This window comes from Pan paniscus, chromosome 5 (genome assembly GCF_029289425.2).
Source record: "Pan paniscus chromosome 5, NHGRI_mPanPan1-v2.0_pri, whole genome shotgun sequence".
NCBI classification, from domain to species: Eukaryota; Metazoa; Chordata; class Mammalia; order Primates; family Hominidae; genus Pan; species Pan paniscus.
Genome location: NC_073254.2, coordinates 178,515,035 through 178,541,466, shown reverse-complemented (window position 1 = coordinate 178,541,466; position 26,432 = coordinate 178,515,035). Strand labels below are relative to the sequence as shown.

General features: G+C 42.0%; 1 protein-coding gene across 6 annotated transcripts in view; it reads right to left on the bottom strand.

Moving 5' to 3' along the window:
* The window catches only part of TULP4 (TUB like protein 4), a 272,370-nt gene that overhangs the window by 79,452 nt on the left and 166,486 nt on the right, over positions 1 to 26,432 (bottom strand). For all 6 annotated transcript variants that reach the window (XM_034963152.3, XM_055114281.2, XM_034963151.3 and 3 more), the window contains 2 exons: positions 18,618 to 18,746; positions 1,921 to 2,082 (listed from right to left, as the gene is read on the bottom strand). In XM_034963152.3, the coding sequence (XP_034819043.2) occupies positions 1,921 to 2,082; positions 18,618 to 18,746 (291 nt within the window). The remainder of the gene's footprint in view (positions 1 to 1,920; positions 2,083 to 18,617; positions 18,747 to 26,432) is intronic.

Genomic DNA, 26,432 nt, shown 5'->3' with positions numbered 1-26,432 from the left:
CCTCCATGCTTCCCATGGCCGTTGTCCTACCGATTCCTCCAGCCCCAGGAGTCCCCCTTCACGTTCCACGGCAGCAGGAAACCACTCCCTGTGGTACGTGCACACCATGGTGTCAATACCCTGGAACTCTGCTCGGGCTGCCTGGAACAACGTACCCCAGATTCGACTTGGGAGTCACAGCCAGCCCTTCCTGGGAAGTCCTCCTCCACACGTTGCCAAGCCACGGCAGCAGATTCTGTGTAAGGAGAGGTCTGTCTCCTCAACAGGTCCAATTGTACCTCAAAGGCAAGAGCCACGTCTCTCTCACTGCTGTATCCCCAGCGGGTCCCCTGCCTGTCCTACATGTGCACAGTCTGCTGGGGACACTGGCTGGCACAACTCATCAGAGGACCATGAGATGAGCCTCACAGATGGCTCATGGGTTCCATCACTCTAGGCGAGGAAAGAATGTGAAGCCAAGACATCCACTCCTGGATTTTTAAGGGCTTTCACATCTGTTCCTTCATTTGATCATTAAAAAGCCCTGGGGATTAGGCAGGAAATAATACACAGTCCTTGTCACACAGGAGAAACTGATACAGGAGAGATCAGGTGCCTCGGGCAAGGTCACTTAATGCAACGCACTTCTGAGACTCGGGGGTAGTAAAAACCCATAAAAATGCAGCTTTATAATAAAGGATCTAAGCATTTCATATAAATACACACAAATACTAAGGGATAATTGGAAGCCTCTGGGGAAAGCAAGGGAAGAAACATGGAGTTGAAAATACCTTTTCATAAATCTCATAATACCAATTTTGAGAAGAGAAAAAATATTTGTCTTTTTACTTGAAAAATGGAAACATTAAATATATAGTGACTAGAGGAAAGCAATTCAGTTAAAAAAAAAGTGGCTCAAAAATGAAAGTTATGGTTCCATATTATACTGCTTGGTTTTTTACCAATAATAAACTTAAATCTCTGGGATAAAACATTCTGGCATTATATGTATTCTGCTATACATGGAAAACACAAGTTTTATAAAGATTTTAACTAGTCAATCCTTATACTTTAAAAATTTTCATTTCATTTTTGAGATGGAGTATCGCTCTGTCACCCAGGCTGGAGCGCAGTGGCACAATCCTGGCTCACTGCAACCTCCACCTCCCAGTTCAAGCAATTCTCCTGTCTCAGCCTCCAAGCAGCTGGCATTACAGGCACCCGCCATCATGCCTGGCTAATTTTTGTATTTTTTTTTTAGTAGAGACAGGGTTTCACCATATTGGTCAGGCTGGTCTCAAACTCCTGACCTTAGGTGATCCACCCGCCTCCGCCTCCCAAAGTGTTGGGATTACAGGCGTGAGCCACTGTGCCCGGCCTCCAAAATGAATTATCAATATAGAATTTTATTGTTATTATATGTTATTTTCTCATGAAAGTCAAATAGGCACATTAAAGAAAATTTTGAAATTCAATTTTTAAAAAACAAACCAGAGGCTCATTACTATAAAAGAATTGCTTATAATCATTTGATTCACTTCCCTCCAGCTTTTTACCATGTGGATGGGCTTCTTTGTTGTCTTACGATGTAGCAATATACCAAACATCCCATTTCCTATCCTGATTTTTTTTAAGCTTAGTATCAACTTAGTTGATATCTAATATCAACTGCATATTTATACAGATTTTATTAATAAAATTGTATGAACATTTTATATAATTAAAATGTTAATGTTACCATATTGGTGGGAAATGTTGTTTCTCCAATTTATGGTTCATTTAAAATTTTTATTTTAATTTTTACCTGGACAGTTTTATTGTTCTTTTCCATTGTGATTCTTAAAGAGGCTTTTGCACCAGCTCCCCCTCTCCTGCCCCTTTCTTCCCTCCCAGCCCCCATGGTTTTAACATCACACACCCACCACATTTCAGAAGTGTTACCTGTTGGTCATCAGGAGTCCATATGCCACACGTAATTTGACTTTCCAAGTTGATTTCGGATGACCAGTGTCTTTGTCCACTGACAGACCCAACCAGGACAAACCCATCTCGATAGGAAATAAGTGCTTGAGTTCCATCATGGCTCCACGTGAAATCACTCACCTTGGGGACACACACAGAAAAGAGTCAATTTGTAATCTGAAAAGGAAAACATTTTATCAAAGTCTAGACATAGTCATTAACTTAGACTTTTGGCTAAGATGGAGATGGCCTTAAAATATAACATATGTTATTTGAAAGCTATAAAAACGTTACTGAGGCCAGCCACAGTGCCTCATGCCTGTAAACCCAGAATGCTGGGAAGCCAAAGTGAGAGGATCACTTGAAGCCAGGAGTTCGAGCCCAGCCTAGACAAAACAGCGAGATACTACCTCTACAAAAATTTTAAGAATTAGTCGGGGCCGGGTAAGGTGGCTCATGACTGTAATCCCAGCACTTCGGGAGGCCGAGACAGGCAGATCACTTGAGGTCAGGAGTTTGAGACCAGCCTGGCTAACATGGTGAAACCCCATCTCTACTAAAAATACAAAAATGAGGCAAGCGTGCTGGCACGTGCCCGTAGTCCTAGCCACTTGGGAGGCAGAGGTGAGAGAATCACTTGAACCTGGGAGGAAGAGGTTGCAGTGAGCCAAGATAGCGCCACTGCACTCCAGCCTGGGCAACAGAGTGAGACTCTGTCTCAAAATAATTAGTCGGGAGCAGTGGCAGACACCTGTGGTCTTAGCTACTCAGGAGGCTGAGGTGGGAGGATTCCTTGAGCCTAGGAGGTTGAGGCCTTAGTGAGCGATCATGGTGCCTCTGTACTCCAGCCTGGGTGACAGAACAAGGTATTGTCTCTAAAGAAAATTTTTTAAGAAAAATGATTGAAACTGACTTCAGTGCATACTGTGCGTCACCAGTGTTCTGTATGTTTCATGTACATTAATTCATTAAGCCTCAAGTCAACAGTCTGCGGAAGGTATTATTGTTCTCATCTACAGAGAAGACTCAGTCAACACAGCAGGCAAGAGACAGAAACAGGAAAAATCCCAGGAATATCTGGCTACAGGGTCTTTCCTTTCAACCACTGTTACACTGCCTCTCACTTATGGTTAGTAATAGATTCTCCATCAGAGTCTGTTGGTCCCTTACCAAAACAGTAAAGCTCTAAGTTTCTGATTATATTCCCCCTCAGTCTTGCTAACAATACCCCCTCAATCAGAATGAAGAAAAAAAAAAAATCTAACTGAAAAACATTACTTACACTTGAGTGTTAAGTTTATCAAATGCTATTGCATCTATTCAAATGACCACATTTTTCCCTCTATTAATCTATTGTGGTAAGTTATTTGTATGGATTTTTACATATCATACTATTCTTGCATACCTACCAGAGTCCAATTTAGAGGTATTGTCTTTTATATGCACAGTTGAAGCTGATTTGCTAGTGTCTTTAGATTTTCTGCATCTGCATTCATGAATGTAGTAGACCTGTGATTTTGTTTTGGTAATGTGCGTCTCTGGATTTAGCAGGGTTACGTTACCCTCTCAAGATGAGCTGAAGTAGTCCCTCTTTCTTCAATGCCCAGAAGAATTTGTATAAACAGATGATTTGTTGCTTGAAAGTTTGGTAGACAAGCCTGCCAAATCATCTGACTATGTATTTTTGTAATGGGAAGATTATTAACCACTTCTTCAATTTAATAGTCCTAGTACTAAACTTTCACGTTTTCTTTTGAGACAGAGTCCTGCTCTGTTGCCCAGGCTGGAATGCAGTGGCATGATCTTGGCTCAGTGCAACCTCCACCTCCCGGGTCCAAGCGATTCTCTTGCCTCAGTCTCCTGAGTAGCTGGGATTACAGGCACGCACCACCACACCCACCTAATTTTTGTGTTTTTAGTAGAGATGGGGTTTTTGCCATGTTGGCCAGGCTGGTCTCCAACTCCTGACCTCAAGTGATCTGTCTGCCTTGGTCTCCCGAAGTGTTGGAATTACAGGCATGAGCCACTGTGCCCAGTCTAAACTTTCAACCTTTTTACTTCTTGAGTCAGTTCTGGCAATTTTAGGGCTGGGTGTGGTGGCTCACGCCTGTAATCCCAGCACTTTGGGAGGCTGAGGCAGGCAGATCACGAGGTCAAGAGATCGAGACCATCTGGCCAACATGGTGAAACCCTGTTTCTACTAAAAATACAAAAATTAGCTGGGCATGGTGGCACGCGCCTGTAGTCCCAGCTACTCAGGAGACTGAGGCAGGAGAATCGCTTGAACCTGGGAGGTGGAGGTTGCAGTGAGACGAGATCATGCCACTGCACTCCAGCCTGGCGACAGAGCGAGACTCCGTCTCAAAAAAAAAAAAAAAAAAAAAAAAAAAGGTCTGATAATTTTGAAAAGGAATTTGTCCATTTCATGTAAGTTTTCAAAACTGCTGGCAAGTAGTTGTTAATATTTTCCTTTTAAAAATCAACTTTATTAAGGTATAATTTACATGCAGTAAAGTCCCTCCTCGCCCCAGAAGTCAATCCCCAACCCTAGTCCTAGGCAAACAGTGATCTGATTTCTGTCACTGGTTGTTCATTCTAGAATTTTGCACGAATGGTACCATATAGTATGTTCAACTTCTCTGTCTGACTACTTTTACTCAGTATAAAGATGTTGAGTGTCATCTGAATTCCATGTGTCAGTAGTTCATTCCTTTTTATACATATTATTCCGTTGTATGAATATACCATAATTTGTCTATCCAAATTGCTATTCAGCAAAGTCTCAGGATACGAAATCAACATACAAAAATCACTAGCATTCCTACACACAAACAACAGCCAAACCAAGAGCCAAATCAGGAACAAACTCTCATTCACAACTGAAACAAAAAGAATAAAATGCCTAGGAATACAGACAACCAGTGAGGTGAAGGATCTCTACAAAGAGAACTACAAAACACTGCTCAAAGAAATCAGAGATGAAACAAACAAATGGAAACATACTACATGCTCACGGATAGGAAGAATCAATATCACTAAAAGGGCCATACTACCCAAAACAGTTTACAGATGTAATGCTATTCCTATCAAACTACCAATGACACTCTTCATAGAACCAGAAAAAAACTATTTTTAAATTCATATGGAACCAAAAAAGAGCCCAAAGATCCAAGGCAATCCTAAGCAAAAAGAACAAAGCTGGAGGCATCATGCTACCTGACTTCAAACTATACTACAGGGCTACAGTAACCAAAACAGCATGGTACTGGTACAAAAACGACACACAGACCAATGGAACAGAACAGAGAACCCAGAAATAAGGCTGCATATTTACAACCATCTGATCTTTGACAAAGCTGACAAAAACAAACAACGGGGAAAGGACTCCCTATTCAATAAATGGTGCTGGGATAACTGGGTAGCCATATGCAGAATATTGAAACTGGACCCCTTTCTTATACAATATACAAAAATCAACTCAAGATTAAAGACTTAAATGTAAAAACCCAAACAATAAAAACCTCTGAAGACAATCTAGGCAATACCATTCTGGACATAGGAACGGGCAAAGATTTCATGATGAAGATACCAAAAGCAATAGCAACAAAAGCAAAAATTGATAAACAAGATCTAGTTGAACTAAAGAGCCTTAGAACAGCAAAAGACACTATCAATAAAGTAAATAGACAATCTACAGAATGGGAGAAAAATTTTACAAAGTACGCATCTGACAAAGGTCTAATATACAGCATCTATAAGGATACTTAAACGAATTTACAAGAAAACAACCCCATTAAAAAGTGGACAAAAAATAAGAACTGACACTTTTCAAAAGAAATCATACATGCAGCCAACAAGCATATTTAAAAAGGCTCAACATCACTGATTAGAGAAATGCAAACCAAAAACACAATGAGACACCATCTCACATCAGTTGGAATGGCTACGATTAAAAAGTCAAAAAACAGGGCAGGGCAAGGTGGCTCACGCCTATAATCCCAACACTTTGGGAGGCCAAAATGGGTGGACACCTTGAGCTCAGGAGTTCGAGACCAGAGATGGGTTTCCCATCTCTACTTAAAATACAAAAACTAGCCTGGGGTTGTGTCAGGTGCCTGTAATCCTAGCTACTCAGAAGGCTAAAATAGGAGAATCGCTTGAACCCGGGAGGTGGAGGTTGCAGAGAGCCAAGATTGCGCACTCCAGCCTGGGCAACAGAGTGGGACTCCGTCTCAAAAAAACAAAACAAAACAAAACAAAACCTAAAACAGAAACAAAAAAACTAAGTGGTTATGTCATTTTACACTTGCGTCGGCTGCCTTTTTTTTTTTTTTTTTTTTTTTTTTTGAGACGGAGTTTTGCTCTTCTTTTCCAGGCTGGAGTGCAATGGCACGATCACAGCTCACCACAACCTCCACCTCTCAGGTTCAAGTGATTCTCCGGCTGCAGCCTCCCGAGTAGCTGGGATTACAGGCGCCTGCTACCATACCTGGCTAATTTTGTATTTTTAGTCGAGACGAGGTTTCACCACGTTGGTCAGGCTGATCTCGAACTCCCGACCTCAGGTGATCGGCCCTCCTCGGCTTCCCAAAGTGCTGGGATTACATGTGTGAGCCACTGCACCCAGCCTGTTGTCAGTCATTTTAATTTTAACTATTCTAGTAGGTGTATGACATTGCCTTTTTTTTTTTTTTTTTTTTGAGATGGAGTCTCACTCTGCCACCCAGGCTGGAGTCCAGTGGCGCGATCTCAGCTCACTGCAAGCTCCGCCTACCGAGTTCAAACAATTCTCCTGCCTCAGCCTCCCCAGTAGCTGGGAATACAGGCGCCCACTATCACGCCCGGCTAATTTTTTTGTATTTTTAGTAGAGACGGGATTTCACCATGTTAGCCAGGATGGTCTCGATCTCCTGACCTCGTGATCCACCCACCTCGGCCTCCCAAAGTGCTGGGATTACCGGTATGAGCCACCGCGCCCAGCCGACATTGTCTAACTTGCATTTCCATAATGACTAATATGTTGGGCATCATTTCATGTGTTGATTGATCATCTACACATCTTTTGGGGTATATCTGTTCAAATCTCTTTCCATATACAGTTTGTCATCTGTATCCATGGATTCTGTATCCATGAATTCAACCAACTTTGAATAAAAATTGGAAAAAAATTACATTTGTATTGAACATGTATGCTTTTTTCTCCCCTTGTCATTACCCCTAAATAATACAACAACTATTTATTTAGCATTTACATTGTATTAGGTATTATAAGTAATCTAGAAATGATTTGAAGTATACAAGATGGGCTGAGCGCAGTGGCTCACACCTGTAACCCCAGCACTTTGGGAGGCCAAGGCAGGCAGATCACTTGAGGTCAGGAGTTCAAGACCAGCCTGTCCAACATGGTGAAACCCTGTTTCTACTCAAAATGCAAAAATTAGCCAGGTGTGGTAGTGCGCATCTGTAGTCCCAGCTACTCAGGAGGCTGAGTCGGGAGAATCACTTGAATCTGGGAGGCGGAGGTTGCAGTGAGCCGATATCAAGCTACTGCACTCCAGCACAGAGCGAGACTCCATCTCAAAATAAGTAAATAAGTAAGCATACAAGATGATGTGCATAGCTTATATACAAATATACCGTTTTACATCATATACGTGTGCATCCATGAATTTCGGTATCTGTGGGAAGTCCTGGAACCAATCCGCTATGGATACCAAGGGATGACTGTATGAACACGGGCAAATATATTTTAAAAATATATAGTAAATATCAGTTTTCACCTTCTTACTGTCATAAAATTTCTCTATAAATTCTAGATATAATCCTTTATCAGATATGTGTACTTCAAATATTTTCTCCAGTCTTTGGCTTGCCTTTTCATTTTTTTAATGGTATCTTCCAAAGAGAAGAAGTTGGCCAGGCGCGGTGGCTCACACCTGTAATCCCAGCACTTTGGGAGGCTGAGGTGGGCGGATCACGAGGTCAGGAGATCGAGACCATCCTGGCTAACACGGTGAAACCCCGTCTCTACTAAAAATACAAAAAATTAGCCGGGTGTGGTGGCAGGCACCTGTAGTCCCAGCTACTTGGGAGGCTGAGGCAGGAGAATGGCATGAACCCAGTAGGCAGAGCTTGCAGTGAGCCAAGATTGCGCCACTGCACTCCAGCCTGCGTGGCAGGGTGAGACTCCATCTCAAAACAACAACAACAACAACAAAAAACAAACAACAACAAACAGAAGTTTAAATTAAGAAAAAATTTAATTTATAATTGGCCCATAATAACTGTATATATGTATAGAGTACAATGTGATGTTTCAATGCATGAATACATAGTATAATGATCAAATCAGAGTTAATACCATATCATGTTAAACATTTATCATTTCTTTGTGGTGACAATACTTAACATTTTCTCTTCTAGCAATCTTGAAATATGCTCTACATTGTTATTTGCTATACTTACTCTACTGTGTAACAGAACACCAAAACTTATTTTCCTGTCTAACTGTAACTTCGTATCATTAAATTTCGATGAAGTCTAATATCAAGTTTTTTCTTTTATGGATCACGTTTTCTGCATCCAGTCTAAGAAATCTTTATTTAGCCCCAGGCTGCAAAGACTTCTAGAGGTTTAGCTTTTACATTTACGTTGCAGGAGTTATTATTGTAGGCAGATAGAGAGGAAAAGGGGTCCTGGGAAGGTTTCTTTTTTCCCCCCCTCTTTTTTGTGGAGGAAGGGGTCTTGCTGTATTGCCCAGGCAGGTCTCCACTTCCTGGGCTCAAGCTATCCTCCGGCCTCTGCCTCCCTGAGAGCTTGGATTACAGGCGTGAGCCTGTAAGTTTCTTAGAGCCAGGCTAGCAACCTTTGATATGCAAATGAAGACCATTAGAAACTGGGTCCACCCAACATGGTGATTCGGGCGCCTTCCTGCCCTTGTCCCAGGTGTTCCTGGCAACATGGCCGCCCCCACATATCCCCACGTGTGTGCAACATCCTTGGCGTCCTGCATTTGCATACTTAAAGGCTGGGGTGGGAGGGCCAGCGTTTTCCGCGGGCTACATGGTGAATCACATGCCTGGTCAAACCAATCCCCTGAGCCCTATGCAAATCTGACATCGCCTCCTTCAGCCTCTGCATATAGACCTGGCTGGTATCCACCGCACTTGGGGACCTCCTCTTTCGGCTTTGGAGCCTCCTCTCCCTCTATCTCTGTATGGGGGAGCCTCTTCCTTCTGCCTTCCGCTTCCTTCTTGTCTATTAAACTCTCCGCTCCTTAAAACCACTCCACATGTGTCCGTGTTTTGTCTAAACTGGCCTGAGAATTAAGAACCGTGGTGTTCCTCCACTCACTGGAGCCGTTATCACTTATCTCTATGATTCATCTGGAGTTAATTTTTATGCACGGTGTGAAGTAAGAATCAAGGTTTTCTTTTTAAAAAATACAGATATTCAGTTGTTTCAGCACCATTTGTTGAAAAGATTTACCTTTCCCCCATTGAACTACCTGCATCTTATAATTTACGTTTGGTTACCTTGTAATCTCTATTTATAGCTATGCCCAACTTTTCATTCATAAAATTGTTTATTTCTGTGTTCTTTTCTTCTCTTGATCAGTTTTGCAAGACATTTGTCTATTTTGTTGATTTGTTTCCAAAGAACTAATTTTTGGATTTGTTGATCTCTACCTTATCATTTTTCCCTATTGTACTAATTTTCACTTTCATTTTTATTATTTCTTACTTTTTCTTTCATTGGATTTACTCTCCTGTTCAATTAATAATATTTTAAGATAAATACCTATCTGACCAATGATCACAGTTTTATTGCTAATATAATTAAGGATATACATTTCTCTCACAGCACCACTTTAATCATATCTCACAAATTCCGGTATACAATTAAGGACTAAATTCTTATTCTTTTACCTTGCCCAAATTCCTATCTAAGGGGTCTGGGGAGTCATGCCCTACAAATCATAAATTCTCATCACATAGGTTGGGTTTTATTTAACACTATATATCATGATTTACTTTCCAACCTCACTCTGGCATAACATTACAAGACAAGAAAATAAAAATATTTTACCCCAAAACGTGCTTCTTTGCCATATTTTGAAATGGCCCTACAAAGCTGTTCTTTGTGGGGAAAAATTTGCATCTGTAAAGAATCTCTATTAACATCGCTAGATCTTTTTCTTCCAGACCCTCCCAATTCTAAAGAGACTACCTAAAATCTGAATAGGAAACATTTGTCATCCTACTGTCTCTAAGGACAGCCACTATAAGACTGCAAAAGAACTTTGGGCTGCACAAAATTTTATTTTAACCTGAACATTATCTTTCTATCAATCCCGGGTCTTCAGACAAACTCAACCAATTGTCAACTAGAAAATATTTAAATTCACCATAGCCTGGAACCTCCCGGACCCCTTTGAGTTGTTCTGCCTTTCTGGACAAAACCAATGTATTTCTTTTTTTTTTTTGAGACGGAGCCTCGCTCTGTGGCCCAGGCTGGAGTGCAGTGGCGCGATCTCGGCTCACTGCAAGCTCCACCTCCCGGGTTCACGCCATTCTCCTGCCTCAGCCTCCCGAGTAGCTGGGACTACAGGCGCGTGCCACCACGCCTGGCTAATTTTTTTGTATTTTTAGTAGACACGGGGTTTCACCGTGTTAGCCAGGATGGTCTTGATCTCTTGACCTCGTGATCCGCCCACCCCAGCCTCCCAAAGTGCTGGGATTACAGGCGTGAGCCACCGCGCCCGGCCACCAATGCATTTCTCAAGTGTATTTGATTAATGTCTCACGCCTCTCCAAAGTGTATAAAAACCAAACTGCGGCCCGACCACTTTGGGCACATGTTCTCAGGACTTCCTGAGGGCTGTGTCACGGGCCACGGTCACTCATGCTTGGCTCAGAATAAATCTCTTCAAATATTTTACAGAGTTCGACTCTTTGTTGACATAATGTTTTCATTATAATTTAGATCTAGGATTTTATAAATGTCTATTAAACATATTCTGTAAACCATGAGCTATTTAACAATATATTTTAAAATGCCTAAACAGGCCGGGCGAGGTGGCTCACGCCTGTAGTCCCAGCACTTTGGGAGGATGTGGCAGGTGGATCACCTGAGGTCAGGAGTTTGAGACCCACCCGGCCAACATGGTGAAACCTCGTCTCTACTAAAAAAAAACAAAAATTAGCCAGGTGTAGTGGCGGGTGCCTGTAATCCCAGCTACTCTGGAGGCTGAGACAGGAGAATCGCTTGAACCCGGGAGGCAAGGATTGCAGTGAGCCGAGATGGCGCCATTGCACTCCAGCCTAGGCAACAAGAATGAAACTAGGTCAGAAAACAAAACAAAACAAAAAACAGACAGGGATCTCTTATCTTGTCGTTATTAACTTCTAACCCAGTTGCACTGTGTTCAGAGATCGTCGTCTATAATCATCATGCCTGACACTGGAAATCTGTTTTTTATTTAAGTCGTAGAACAGGGATTGGCAAGCTATGGCCTGTGAGCCAAATCTGACCTGTCACCTATTTTTGTATGGCCCACAAACTGAGAATGGTTTTAAGTGGTTGAGAAGAAAAAAATCAAAAGAAGAATGATATTTTGTTATTTGAAATTACATAAAATTCAAATTTCAGTGTTCATAAATCAAATTTTAAATTTTGTCAATAAAAATCTTTTGGAAATCTGATTTTCCTCTTGTTATATGATACCTATATAATATCTTCAATTTTGGCTCCTTGTCCCCAAAACCTAAAATATTTACTATCTGACCCTTCACAGAAAAGGTTTGCAGAATCCTGCCCTAGAATATGATTTTTATAACCCTTCTGTGTTTGAGAAAAAAGTATGTTGTCTAATTGGTGAATTAAGAACCTATAAATGTCCTTTAGGTCAAGCTCGTTAATTGTGTTGCTCAGATCATCTACATCTTTGCTGACTGTCGTTAAAATGTCTGAGTATGTCAATGGATTTATCAATTTTTCCTTTCAGTTCTATTAGTTTCCTTCACTTATTGTGATGCTATTAATAAGTGTATACATATTTAAAATATGCTCTTGGTAAACTACAGCTTACCAAATAATCCTTTCTGTCTTCTACGAGCCAAATAATACTTTCTGTCTTCAAATCTACTTTATCTGATACTAACATACAGCTACATCAGCTTTATTTTTTTTCTTGGTATTTGCAAGGTACATCTTTCTCATCCTTTAAATGTGTTTATGTCCTTAAGTTTGAGGTATGGCTCTAAACAAGATATACTGTTATCTAGATTTTTACAAATGTAATCTGCTAAGCTGTATCTTTTGATTGGTAAATTTAATCCATTTACATTTATTCTAATTAGCATTCTATTTGTTCCTGTTTTCTACCACCTTGGTTTACTTTTTCAATTTGTCCTACATTGTGTTTCTTTTTAATCTTATCTAACAAAACAAATGCTATCTATAATCTTCACTGTTGCTTATAGCTACAAACATTTAGCTTTTTAAAAAATCTATGGTATTAATGGATATATTACATTTCAGGTAATGAGAAAATAAATGAACAAACACCAAAATAACATGAACTTCTTGCTGTTTTTCAAGTAGGGGTTATGGGTTTATGTTGTGTTATCAGCAATGTCTCTATCATGACAATGGCATGGTTTGTGAGATAGCTCTTGAATAGCTGGTCTGAGATTACTGAAAAAAGTTGTTTCCTCAGATAAACTCAGAACCTTGGCTTTACTGACTTTATGTTCCAACCAATTATACTGTCTGGTTTTTCTCATTAACATAAAACAATGTTTTTCAGAAACAATGCATTACATTCTGGAATAAAATTAAAAAGCTCTTTCATTTTGCAAAGATAATGCTATTTACTTATATGCATTTTAACTATGTATTTTAAAAAAGATTTGTACTAAAAGAGAAAACTATTTTGGGAAATCTCCTTAATCCATAGCCAAAACACATAGCCAGTAAAATGAAGCTTCTTAGAGATACCAGCAATTTTACATCACACAAAAAAACTGGTAATAGAGGATGTTCACATGGACTAATTGGGTTTCTGTTTATTTGTCTAGAGACTTGGTCTTGCTTTGTTGCCCAGGCTGGAGTGCAGTGGCACAGTCATAGTTCACTGCAGCCTCAAATGGCTGGGCTCAAGCAATCCTCCCATTGCCGCCTTCCGAGTAGCTGGGACTACAGGGTTGTGCTACCATACCAAGCTAATTTTAAAACTATTTTTGTCAAGATGAGGTCTTGCTATATTGTCCAGGCTGATCTTGAACTCTAGTCACAAGAGATCCTCTTGACTCAGTCTCCCAACTAGCCACTTGGCCCAATTTGGGTTTATTAGGTCAACATAATGTGATAAGACTGTATCACAACTGGAAAAACAAAACCAGAGAAAACCAAGTATCGAATTGCTTAAAAAAAAAAAAAAGTGGTGGCTCATGCCTGTAATTCCAGCACTTTGGAAGGCCAAGACGGGTGGATCACCTGAGCCCAGGAGTTCAAGAACAGCCTGGGCAACATGGTGAAACCCTGTCTCTACTAAAAGTATAAAAAATTAGCCGGGTGTGGTGATGCATGCCTGTAATCCCAGCTACTTAGGAGGCTGGGGCAAAAGAATTGCTTCAACCCGGGAGGTGGAGGTTGCAGTGAGCCGAAGATGCGCCACTGCACTCCAGCCTGGGTGACAGAGAGACCCTGTCTCCCCTCCCCCCGCCCAAAACACACACACACACACAAAAAGGCAGAAACTCCAGTTCTTTTAGTTTTTCAACTGCAGAAGGTTGCAATGCTCTTGCTTTACTAAAGAGTTCTCAGGCATGGATTAATTGAAGCTGAGCAGCAGGCTGACCATGCCATTGACCCAGGCAGCTTTTCATCAGACTGTCTCAGAGTGTGTGTGCCTGGTACAGCCGCCCCTGGTGACTAATACTGTAAAATAATGCATGTACTGTTCCAAACTCATTTTTGAAATAAAGGACTCTTAATCATTTCCTGAAAAAGAAATTGTTAAAGCATCTCTTAGCTTTTGCCAAATGTTTGATTACTTTGTGACAATGAAAAGCATGCTATATAATGAAAATAATCTGTCATTTCTTCTAAAAAGTAGTCTTTTTCTCTGAGCTGGTTTCAAGGACACTCCTCTTCTAAGCCACAGAACTTTTCCAGGTGCACAAAGCCACCAGTTCCTTGACCAGTGATCCATCGTCACCAGTGTGTGGTGTCCTTTTTAGTCAGGTAAGATCTGACCCCAACACGATTAAAGGCAACCAAGCCTCCCCCAGAATGCCACTGTTTAATGATGACAGTTGCTCAGTGGGTTCTAAGATTTGAAAAATCTGAGTTCCAAATGGCAAAAGTAAACAAAACTCTAAAATGAGATCACAACATACAGTAATTACTTTAGTCAAACCTGGTAGGGCAGGCATTTATGAGATTCTGGGTGCTTCCAGATGTTCTGTGGCCCAGGGAAGCTCATTTGCCTCCAGGGCTGAACTCATTCTCCCTTTCTTGTTTCTAATATCTGCTCCAAACCCTCAATGGAAAGAAACACAAGGGAAGTGTCGGATGGTGGTGACTGCACAGCTGCTATGGAGATGATAGAGGGCCCCTGCTCACAGAGGCTACTGCTGGGAGAATCCATGTGCTGGTGGCACTGCTTGGCTGGTAGGGTGGGCCTTTTAATGGTAATGAAGCCTGAGCTCCTTGGGGTATACAGTCATGTCGATTAACAATGGGGATACATTCTAACAAGTATGTCATTAGGCAATTCCCTTGTTGTGTGATCATCACAGGGTGCACTTACTCAAACTTGGACAGTAGAGCCTGCTCCACACCTAGGCTGTATGGGACAGCCTACTACTCCTAGGCTACAGACCTGTACACATGTGATTGTGTTGAACACTGTAGGCAACTGTAATACAATGGCAAGTATTCATGTATCTAAAGCTATCTAAACATAGACAACATACAGTAAGAATACAGTATAAAAGATAAAAAGTGGTTCACCTATAAAAGGGCACTTACCATGAATGGAGCTTGCAGGACTAGAAGTTGCTCTGGGTGAGCCAGAGAGTGAGTGGAGAGTGACTGAAGGCCTAGGACATTACCTTGTAGCTACTGTAGATTATCAACACTGGATGCTTAGGCTGCACTCATTTTATTAAAAAAATGGTTCTTTCCTCAATAATGAATTAACCTTAGCTTATTGTAACTGTTTTACTTTTTAAACTTTTCAGTTTTTCAAGAAGTTTGATACTTTTTTTGATCCTTTTGTAATAACACTTAAAACACAAACATATAGCTGTACCAAATGATTTTTTTCTTTATATCCTTATGCTGTAAGCTTTTTCTATTAATTATTTTTTTCTTTTTAAATGTTTTCGTTAAAAACTAAGACACACATTAGCCTAGGCCTACACCGGGTCAGGATCATTCATATCACTGTCTTCTGCCTCCACACCTTGTCCCACTGGAAGGTCTTCAGGGGTGTGATGGTTAATACTGAGTGTCAAACTTGACTGGACTGAAGAATGCAGAGTATTGTTCCTGGTGTGTCTGTGAGGGTGTTGCCAAAGGAGATTAACATTTGAGTCAGTGGACTGGGAGAGGCAGACCCCTCCTCAATCTGGGTGGGCACCATCTAATCAGCTGCCAGCGCAGCTAGAATAAAGCAGGCAGGAGAAGATGGAAGAATGACTTGCAGAGTCTTCCAGCCTTCATCTCTCTCCCGTGCTGGATGCCTCCTGCCCTCAACATCAGACTCCAAGTTCCTCAGCTTTTGGACTCTTGGACTTACACCAGTGGTTTGCCAGGGGCTCTTGGGCCTTTGGCCACAGACTCAAGGCTGCACTGTCAACTTCCCAACTTTTGTGGTTTTGGGACTCAGACGGATCCACCACTGGCTTCCTTGCCCCTCAACTTGCAGACGGCCTATCGTGGGAGTTTACCTCGTGATCGTGTGAGTCAGTTCTCCTTCAAAAACTTTCATATATACATCTACCGCATTAGTTCCACCCCTCTAGAGAACCCTAACACAAGGGGCAGTAACATATCCATGGAGCTGTCATCTCCTATGATAACAATGCCTTCTTCAGGAATACCTCCTGAAGGACCTGCCTGAGACTGCTAACTTTTTTTTTTTTTTTTAATAAGTAGAAGCAGCCGGGCGCAGTGGCTCATGCCTGTAATCCCAGCACTTTGGGAGGCTGACGCGGGTGGATCATGAGGTCAGGAGATCGAGACCATCCTGGCTAACGTGGTGAAACCCCATCTCTACTAAAAAAAAAAAATACAAAAAAAAATTAGCCGGGCGTGGTGGCGGGTGTCTGTAGTCCCAGCTACTCGGGAGGCTGAAGCAGGAGAATGGCGTGAACCCGGGAGGCGGAGCTTGCAGTGAGTTGAGATCGTGCCCCTGCACTCCAGCCTGGGCGACAGAGCGAGACTCCGTCTCAAAAAAAAAAAAAAAGAAGCACACTCTAAAATAATAAAAAGTACAGTAAATACCAGTAACATAGTCATTTGTTATTATCAAGCATTATGGACTGTACTAATGGCATGTGCTATACTTTTATACAGCTGGCATCACAGTAGGTTTGTTCACACCAGTAACACCACAAACACGAGTCATGTGTCATGCTGCAGTGTCACTAGGTGATAGAAATTTTTCAGCTCCATTACAACCTTATGAGATCACCGTCGTATATGCAGTCTGTGTTAACTGAAACGTCATTATGCAGCATGTAACTACACTGTGAATACACGCATCTCTGCCAAAAGAGAAAATCATTTCTTGTTTGGGAACATGACAGTGTGGTGGAGCATTACAGACTCAAACAAACTAGGGTTTGAGTTCTGGCTTACCACCCATGAACTTCCTTGGACAAGTTACTCAACTCCTGACCTGGATTCTTCTCTTCTATTAACTGAGAATAATGATATTTTTGGAACAGGGTTCCTGGAGACTGAAAGATATAACGCATGAAAAAATCAAGCACTCATTTGGCATTTATCCTTGCTCCCCTTCCATTTCCTTTTCTGAGCAATGATTTCAAGTCCTCTGGCCACCCTAAATCTGAAGACATGTCTCACCTCATCACTGGGCCTTTCTAGGGAAGAGAATCCCATGCTTTAGTTAATGGAAGAATGACAGCATTTTAGAACCTTTACAGGCCAACTCGGAGAGGCGGTCATTTCACAGAAACCAAGAAAAGCTGCTACCTCAAGGCCTGAAACTCATCTTTGGTGATGACCCATGGCTACTGCTTCAAGGCAGGGCAGTTCCATGCCAGACAAGGTGGTAGAACCTCCACATGCTACAGGCACTGTGATAAGATGCAAGCGGTGCCATGGGCACTTTTCATATACAGTCTTATGTAATCCTCTGTGATCCTGAGGCAGGTACGTTACAGCCCCTACATTACAAATACGAAAACTGAGGCACAGGCAAGTATCTCCCACACAGAAGTCATGGGGTGGGATTTCTGGCCTACATTGTCTGATTCCAGAGCTCATGCTCTTAATCACATGTCCACTCACATGAAGATGTCTACATCTGTGGCTCTCCTTCAAGAAGGCCAGTTAATGGTCAAGGGGCAGGCTCTGAAGGAGCCTGAAGGAAACTGGTAAGGCCTTATCAGTCAGTCAATATTATTACATTTACTCTACCAAATCAACTCAGAAAAAAATGCTGTTTTCACACAGGGTCTTCTGTGATGTTATCTTACAGAAATCCTCGGCCTGCTAATAGCCGCTGACAATAATGTCTTCATTCATTGTAATTTTATGTCACTTGACTGATCTGTAGCTTAGGAAGCTCACAGCTTATTTAAGCAACAGGTGGGCGAGGGAAGGATGAGAATCCAAGTACCTTAGAAGTGTATAGAAAGGCAGCCACAGGGAAATCATTCTGAGAGTTAAAATAGTCCAAGAAACCCCTCATTAATTATTAATTGACACCCCCTGAGGACTCAGGTTCTTAAGTCCCAGTTTTGTACAATCCCCAGGATGGGAGCTGCCTGCTCCAATGTGTGTCCTTAAACCCATACAAAAGGTGCACCATGAAGCCGTCCTGTAAACCAGAACAATCTATGGAGCAGTTCTAGAAACAGCGCAGCTCAGCAGGCTGTCCTGGGTGCAACTGTTTCCTGAGAGCAGAGACAAACTGTGTCAGAAAGGAAGAGCTGGAGGATGACAACAGGAGGCCGTGCTGATTGAAGCCTGTGGAAGAGATTGTAGCACCCTTCCCTTGTTGAGCAGGTTGTGAGAAGTCACGTGAAGCTCTCCATGAGACCGCTGAGATGACAACACAGGGAAGATACTTTTCGAAGGGGGCACCAAACAGTGATATGCCAGAGGCCCCACATTTAACATGGAATCACAACACTGAAGGGTAAAAAATGACTTCACAGATCTGATTAAAGTTTGAAAGTTGGAGAGTTCTCACAACAGCAGCATGGTTGAAAAGGGGGCATGATCCTGTACTCTTTTTATCCAGTGACATATGTGAGAGAAATGAAAAGTAGGATTCTAATTTGATTGATTTCTCTTCCCCCAGCTCTGGAGCACGTGGCGCTGTGTGGTGCTAACGCACTGGCTCCGGAATGCCTGTCTGGGAGTCCTCTACCCCGCAGCCCTTCACTGGCAGAGCTGCGCCTGCCACTCACCTGCGCCCCGCGGTCGTTGACCAGCTCCACAGACCACCTGCCTTCGTACTGAATCCACACGAATATGCCTCCGTCCGCATCGCACGTGGCCAGTTTCTGGTAGGGCTCATTCCACCTCACCAGCACAACCTAGAAAACCACCAAGAAGACATTTACCACAGGAAATAAATCTGTGGGCCAGGATTATTTCTGTGATGTGATCAGACTTGAACTAATTAGAATGCAGTCAATAAAGGGAGAAGACTGGGGGCGAATGCAGGGATCAGGGCAGGGAACAGACAGAGCTCACATGAGAGTCCACAGGGAACCAGCCCCACTGACACGGCTTCCTAACAATGAGAGACAGTGCGAACATGCCCACTACTACAAAAACAAAGAGGCGACCTGGGGCCCATCCGCACCCAGCACCTGCCTCTCAGATGGTCCTTCATCTGCTAGTCCTGTGCTGTGGGGAAACTATTTTAACAACATTTACTATGGATTTGAATCAGGGTATTATTTATTTAGTATGGAAAGAGGAAAGGGTGAGTACTATTTAGGTTCATTTTCCTCCAGAAGCAAAATTTTCCGTATCTAACTTATTTCTGAATAGTTTAGCATCTAAATGTGGTTAATTTGGAAAAAAAAATACATACTTGAAAAATCTAAGTTGTTTACGATTTATCACAGAGGAAATAACAAGAAATTATAAGCTTCAAATTTTCTGAGTATAAGAACTTTGTTTTTTAATTTGAAAAATTCTGATCACTTATCTAAAAAGGTAGCAACTCGGCTAGGTGGCTTTTGAGAATAGGTGAGTGCCGGAGGAGTCTGAGGGAAGCCTCACAGGGCCCAGTAAAAGTAGCGAGGGACTGAGGGTTATGGAATGGTCCCCGGACACCATGAGCCACCAAACCAACATGGCAGGGCTCACCCTGGAGAATGTTCCCTGAGGCTGTTCCTGATTGGCCCATCCCGGTAATCATGAATTAATTCAGTCTGACACATTCAGCACACATTTTTTACATTCATGCTATGTGACTAATACTGAGTTGGTGGCTATGAAACACACCTGTTGTTCTCAGGTAAGTTTCAGCTGGGAAGTCAGAACCTCCAGACATGCAGCTAGATACTGACATATATCAATAAAATGACAGCTATTACTAACCAGGCAAGAGTACTCTTGCTATGAATAAAAAAAGATTTGAACCCTTGTCTACTCCCAGCATTTTGTGCCTAATAGCTAATTATAATAGTTGTGAACATGTGGCACTGGTGTTAATGGTTTCCAAATTCTAATTTATATCTGAAAATAAAAAGGACTGATAGTTAAAGACTTCCGCAGTGCCCAGGACCCTCCTCACACCCTCCGTCCAAAGTACAATTTCTGCTTTCAGACCAACACATAAACCCCGGGACTTCTCAAAGCGATGCCATGGACACACCTGATTTTAGGTCTTTAAACTTGTGTCTAGGGCACCAGAGGGCTAGGAGGAACCCCCAGGAATCACCTGATTTAGTGTGCCTTGAGCAGCCTTGGTTGGCCACACTTGGTGTTATCTGCACTTGTTGTAAAATGTATAATAAAATCAAAATTTGCAAGAGAAATTATTACCCACTTAAAGTGTGAAGAATATCATAGCTCTTTTTTAAAACTGCAAAAATCAGAGGCAGCTGTGAGGTTGTAATCTTTTGAGACCTGGTGATCACTAGAAAAACTGAATCCAGTTGATGGCTCACCTTGCATGGATGTGGACACTGAGAACTCCCAGGTGGCCCCATCTAGTGGAATCCTCTCTGTTGAGACCCTCTTCCTTGCTCTAGTCATAGCTCTGTGGATGCAGTGCTTACAGAACTATCAGCTTGTGAACACCACCCACCCCCCACAGGTCTGTGCTGCTTGAGGAAAAGGACAGAGGCATGTTCACCTTTGAATACTGACACACAGCAATTATGAATATATTGTGCAAACAATAATATATCATTAGAAGTTGTAATCCTTGTTAACTTATATCTTTGAACTATATAGAAAGCATTGGAAACTATTTCAAGTAGTTTACTTTTTTTTTTTTCACTTTTACCTAAGTTGGCCTCGACCGCATAGCCTCGCCTCCTTGTACGCCAGGACAACCGGCTGGAGCCACCACAGCTCCCTCAAGTAGTTTACTTTCAATTCCCAAAGGCATTTGAACAACAGCATATACTGCCTGCCTGCCTATGATAAACCAGACATTGTTAGGTGCTAAGGACAGCGATTAGGACATCTTGTCTCCCTGGAGTTCAGTTTCCTAAACAGACATTAATACAGTCCTTTGTACACAGAAAACGGAGGGGGCTCAACTCATGTGGGGAGCAGGGCAACAAACCCAGATTCATTTTTTTAGCTTAGTTTAAAAAATCCTGTATTAGAATTACTGATTTTTTTTTAAGTTAGACCAACATCAACAAAAGTCCTTAAATGACATTGAACATGTCATAAAATTTAGGATTTCCAAATGGTAAATAAAAGCCCACTTCACAGACATCTTTCAGATCTGCCAATGATTTGACCCAAGCACTAGAATCCACAAATGTGCATGTGGCTACAATTTGGTCCCTAACACATTAGTTATTTAAGCCCATAGTCATTCATGTACTTCAGAATGGCCACTGTGGAATAGAACATGACAAATTAAGAACACGATGTTCATGACTGATCAATTTTTAAATTATTTCCTTATTTAAATGTAATACCAATGAATACTCATCCACTATGACCCTCTCTGTAAAATAATACTTGATGACAAGATGTCATACTCCAGAGGAGAGAGGCTAGCCACATTATTTACATTTTTGCCTTTAACATCCATCAAAAACAAACCTCTCCATGAAAAAGGCTGCACAGTCATAGCATGACACAAACACAAAAGAGTGGAGGCAAAACATATTTTTAAATGATTTCTAATGTGAAATTAAAGATTTTTTGGTCTTATGACAACACAGTTGCCATTGTTGGATAAACGAAATGTTCACAGACTCAATTTCATCTTTTATAAATTCTTAATCAGTGGCCAGGTGCGGTGGCTCACGCCTGTAATCCCAACACTTTGGGAGGCAGAGGAGGGCAGATGACGAGGTCAGGAGATTGAGATCATCCTGGCTAACACGGTGAAACCCCGTCTCTACTAAAAATACAAAAACTAGCTGGGCGTGGTGGCGGGCACCTGTAGTCCCAGCTACTCGGGAGGCTGAGGCAGGAGAATGGCATCAACCCGGGAGGCGGAGCTTGCAGTGAGCCGAGATCATGCCACTGCACTCCAGCCTGGGCGACAGAGCAAGACTCCACCTCTAAAAAAAAAAAAAAAAGATTCTTAATCAGTTGAGATGCAGCAGTACATGGAAACATAGTCCCATTTACATACTTTGCTAAGAGTTCCAACTAGTATAAACGAAAAGGTGAGTAACACCCTTAAATTAGAGACAGAAATCTTTCCAGTGATTTTTGGTTTAAAAATAAAGCCAAACTGCTAATGCTGTTATTCTCATTTCCTCCCCTGTCTATAATTCACAGCTGCAGCCTTATCTCCCAGTAGCTTACTTCCTGTTCTCTAAATCCTTCCAGCCTATTTGGCAATGTTAGGACATACCAGAATGTTGAGGAATTACCAGCTGAGGGCCAGCTGGGTTCTCAGTTGCCCAAATTTTGTGCTATGGGGCCATGGATCTGCGCAGTTATCCAGGTATAGAGCTTCCCTTCCCTTTTCAAGGAGAACGTGACTCTCGTTGACTCTCAGCACCAAAGAACTTCTGTCTTGGGGTATTAGCTAAAGTGTATGTTCTTTGACTAAGAAGTCAGAGGAAAGGGTTAGTTTTGACCTAGGCCTTTGATGGTTCAAAAAAATACCAACCTATTACCCTCTCCAATATAAGACATGTTCTCTCATTTTAGAGTGTTACTATTATCAGTGAAGTTATTAAAGGCAGGAAAATCTACACAAAAAAACATAGGGCAGAACTGCGGAAAGCCTACATTTGGGCCATAATCTAAGGCCCTAAGTCAGTCACATCACTTCTTACACCTAGAACTGCTTTTAGGGAAGGCAAAACAAGCATCACTTTGCCCATCCCAAGGACGTTCATCTTCTGAGTCAGCAGCCCTCCAAAGGGTGTTGATAGATTTACACAAGAAGCCATCTCAGGGAACAACCAATGTCATCACTATTCAGAAGGATTTCTCTCAACCTAAAACAAATGTAATTTGAATGAACACTAAATACACACAGCTCAAGGAAGAAATCCCTGTGATTATCACCACTCTGTTCTTATTCTGCAATTTATTAAGTGAACCAGCAACAACTACAATTGTGCAAGAAAAACAAAGTGATTGCCAATTTAATTGTAGACACATGTGGTCATTTTAACGAACCAAAAGCACCCTGAAAAAGAGGCTGGAAGAAATTCAACTAGAACAATGGTTCTGCAGACTGCTGCCCCCAGAGATGTCACCGGGAGGTCAGTGGTGAGGAAGTCGGGCTCTGGAGTCTGGCTGCCTGGCTCTGACTCCGGGCCTCGTCATTCACTCCCCAGCTGCACAGCTGTGGCCACCAGGACCCTCTTGCTGCCCCTTTCCTCGTCTGCTTGACGCAAGCCATGGTAGCACACCCCTCACGGAGTTGTGAGGAGCATCTTAAGAAAGGACCTCAGACCGGGGCCAGGCACACCGCAAACATTCAGCAAATGAGAGCTCTGTGTTATTAATTCACAAACTCAAAACTCCAGAAGATAAAGACTGCTTCAGCACAGTATTTACATATACAGTTTCCTCTTTAATAAAAGATAAATGTTTTGAAAGGTAATCTCCCTTTCCAGACCTGTCTCCCACCACTTGCACCCCCTACCCAACTCTGTAACTTAAAAAGCAACATCACCACATGCTTCGTGCCACCCTTGGCCAGGAACACCCTTCTGCCCCTTGCTGCCTGGTGAGTAAAGCCTTCCCTGAAGTTCCAAGCACTCCCGCTTGCTCTGCGTGCAGCACCTTCTGCACAGTCCCGGCCCATACGGTACACTGCGCTCCGTCACGCAAATGTTCCACACCAGACTGAGAACTTTGTAGCTTTTGTTCTATTAAACTATTCTTGAAAGATGATTAACCGTTATCTGTTCCCTCTCTCTCTCTCAAGAGTAAGATGTTAAAACTGATTCAAATGATAAGGGGGTGGATAACAGCTTTATTGAGACAAAATTCACATATGTAATTCACCCATTGTGAGTGTACAATGCAATGGTTATTAGTATATTCACAGAGTTGTACAACCTTTAAAATATGTTTTAGAACATCTACCTCAACCCTCAAAGCCCTGTACTTTTTAGCTACCACCAACCAACCCCACGATATTTCCCTCCAGCCCTAAGCAACCAATTCTCTGTTGTTACAGATTTGCCTACTCTGGACATTTCATATAAAAGGAATCATATGATATGTGCTCTTTTGTGACCGGCTTCCTTCTCTTAGCATGTTTTCAGGGTTTATCCATGTTGTAGCATGTATCGGTGTTTACCTTTTAAATATAGCCCAGTAACATTCCACTGTATTGAGAGACCACATTTTGTTGATCTGTTCATCAACTTTTAGCTATTATGAATACTGCTATGAACTTTTGTGTGCAAGTTTTTTTTTTTGTATAAACATGTTTCATTTTTCTTGGGTCTATACCTAGGAGTGGAGTTGCTGGGTCAAATGATAATTCTATGTTCAACTTTTTGAGGAACTACAGGACTGGTTTCCAAAATGATGCACCAATTTACATCCCCACTAGCAATGGCTGAGGTTCCCAGTTTCTCCAAATTCTAATACTTGCTATTGCCTGTCTTCTAAAAAATGACAGCCACCCTGGTGAGTGTGCAGCAGTTTGATTTGCATTTCCCTGATGGTTAATGATGCTGAGGATCTTCTCATGTGCTTGGTGGCCATTTGTGTGTTTTTTGAGAAATGTCTATTCAGATTCTTTGCCCATTTTTAGTTGGGTAGTCTTTACTATTACTGAGTTTCTCTTAAGCCCTCTGAAACACTAACTACATGTGAAGAAAACTTTAGATTTTACTTTCAGATAGCCAAATTTATTTCTGTCATTTGAATGTTCACAAATCCAGTTCTCATTCAAACACAATTCAATTAATCTCAGTTGGCTGGCAAGAATCTGTGAATGAAATGGCCTAGAGATAATAAAGGAACTCAGAAAACAGATCTGTGGTCAAAGCCCTGGAATCTGGGGACCGCCGTGCCTCTAATCAGTTCTGAACCTGCATGTGCTGGGGGGTGACCTTCTAGTCCCAGCTTCCTTAGGACATGTACCAGGAAACACAGTTACACATTCCTTCCTGTATTTTCCAAACTTTTTTGTCAGAAAATAATATATCTTCTTATTGGATAGAGTTTATATTATTAGCCAGGCCTGAATTAGGAAAAAGAGAACTCCACACCAAATCTGATATGAATGCGAAACTACCATTCCATGCTTCTCATCTATTAAGTGGCAGCAAGATTCTTCCATTAAAGCAAGATAAAACAATGCTGAAGAGCTACATTATAATTACGGTCTGGAGGAAACCCAACAGTTAATACTTTCATCTTTTGACCATATTCAGGCATTCATCTGCCTCAAAATCCTGTGGAATAGTACCCCCTATGACTCTAACTTCTATTCTTTTCCACTCATCATAGCTGCAAACTCCTGAGTAAAAATTCTACTGGAAAATATGTTCAATCACATGCACTATTCATTGAGGTTGCAAATCACTTTGAAAACTTGTGAAATTCACATTTTTCCTCATCACTTCTTTTCACTCACTCTCAACTAAATACCCTTGGTGTATCTAATAGTTATTAGTATTAATAGTTAATTTAGAGCTAAAACAGACATCTGTTTAGCTCTAAACATAAATGTTTAGCGCTCTGGCTCACAGATGAGGAAAGGTAGGCTAATGAGGTGAATAAGCTTTCCTAAGGTCACAAAGCAAGTTCAAGGTTAGGTCAGGGTCCAAGAGGCTCTGTCTTCTCTCTCTTGTTCAGAGCACCTGTTAACCAAGCTGTCACCTGTGGCCGTCAATCACTCAGCCAATGAGTATTCAGGAAGCACCAAACAGGTGCATTCAGGGAGGACACACAGAGGGGAGAGACGCCTGCCCAAGGAGCACCTGGTGGAACACTCAGAGGAGCCACTTCATTCTTTGCTTTTTAAGCATGTGTTCTTGCTGTCATACTTCTACAATGCAAAAATGTCCTAGAAAACAACTGTACCAATTAGTTCTGGTTCTGAGGAAAGAAAATAAAATCACACTAAAGAGAAATAAACTAAGACGTTCCTGGTGGTATGTGTTGGGAGAAAAGCTGAGTGTTGGGAGACGCCGAGGGAAGGCTTGTACGTCTGACATAATGTAAAAGATTCTTGGAACATGTCCGGGATCCAGGGTCTAAAACTCCTTGTGGCCTTTGGAACGCCAAGCTCTGTGCTAAAGGGTGGAAGGCTACCCTGACGCACCATAATCTCAGCCCAGGGCATAAAACCCCTTGTGGCTTGGATAGAATCCAGGGCTCGTGGCTCTGGAATGTGTCTAGACTTGCTGGCTCCTTGCTCCTTGCTCTCCCAGGATCGATCGTATCTTGAGTTAAAAGAACCTGCTCTCCATTATCTCAAGTAGCAGAGCATATGCTAAACCGTCACAGCTGTAAACCATGTGCTTAATGCAACGGTGCCCTTTTGACCCCCACATTCTCAACACCTGTTTGATCACCAATAAATAGTCTGGGCTCCCAGAGCTCGGGGCCTTCGCAGCCTCTATACACTAGCGATGGCC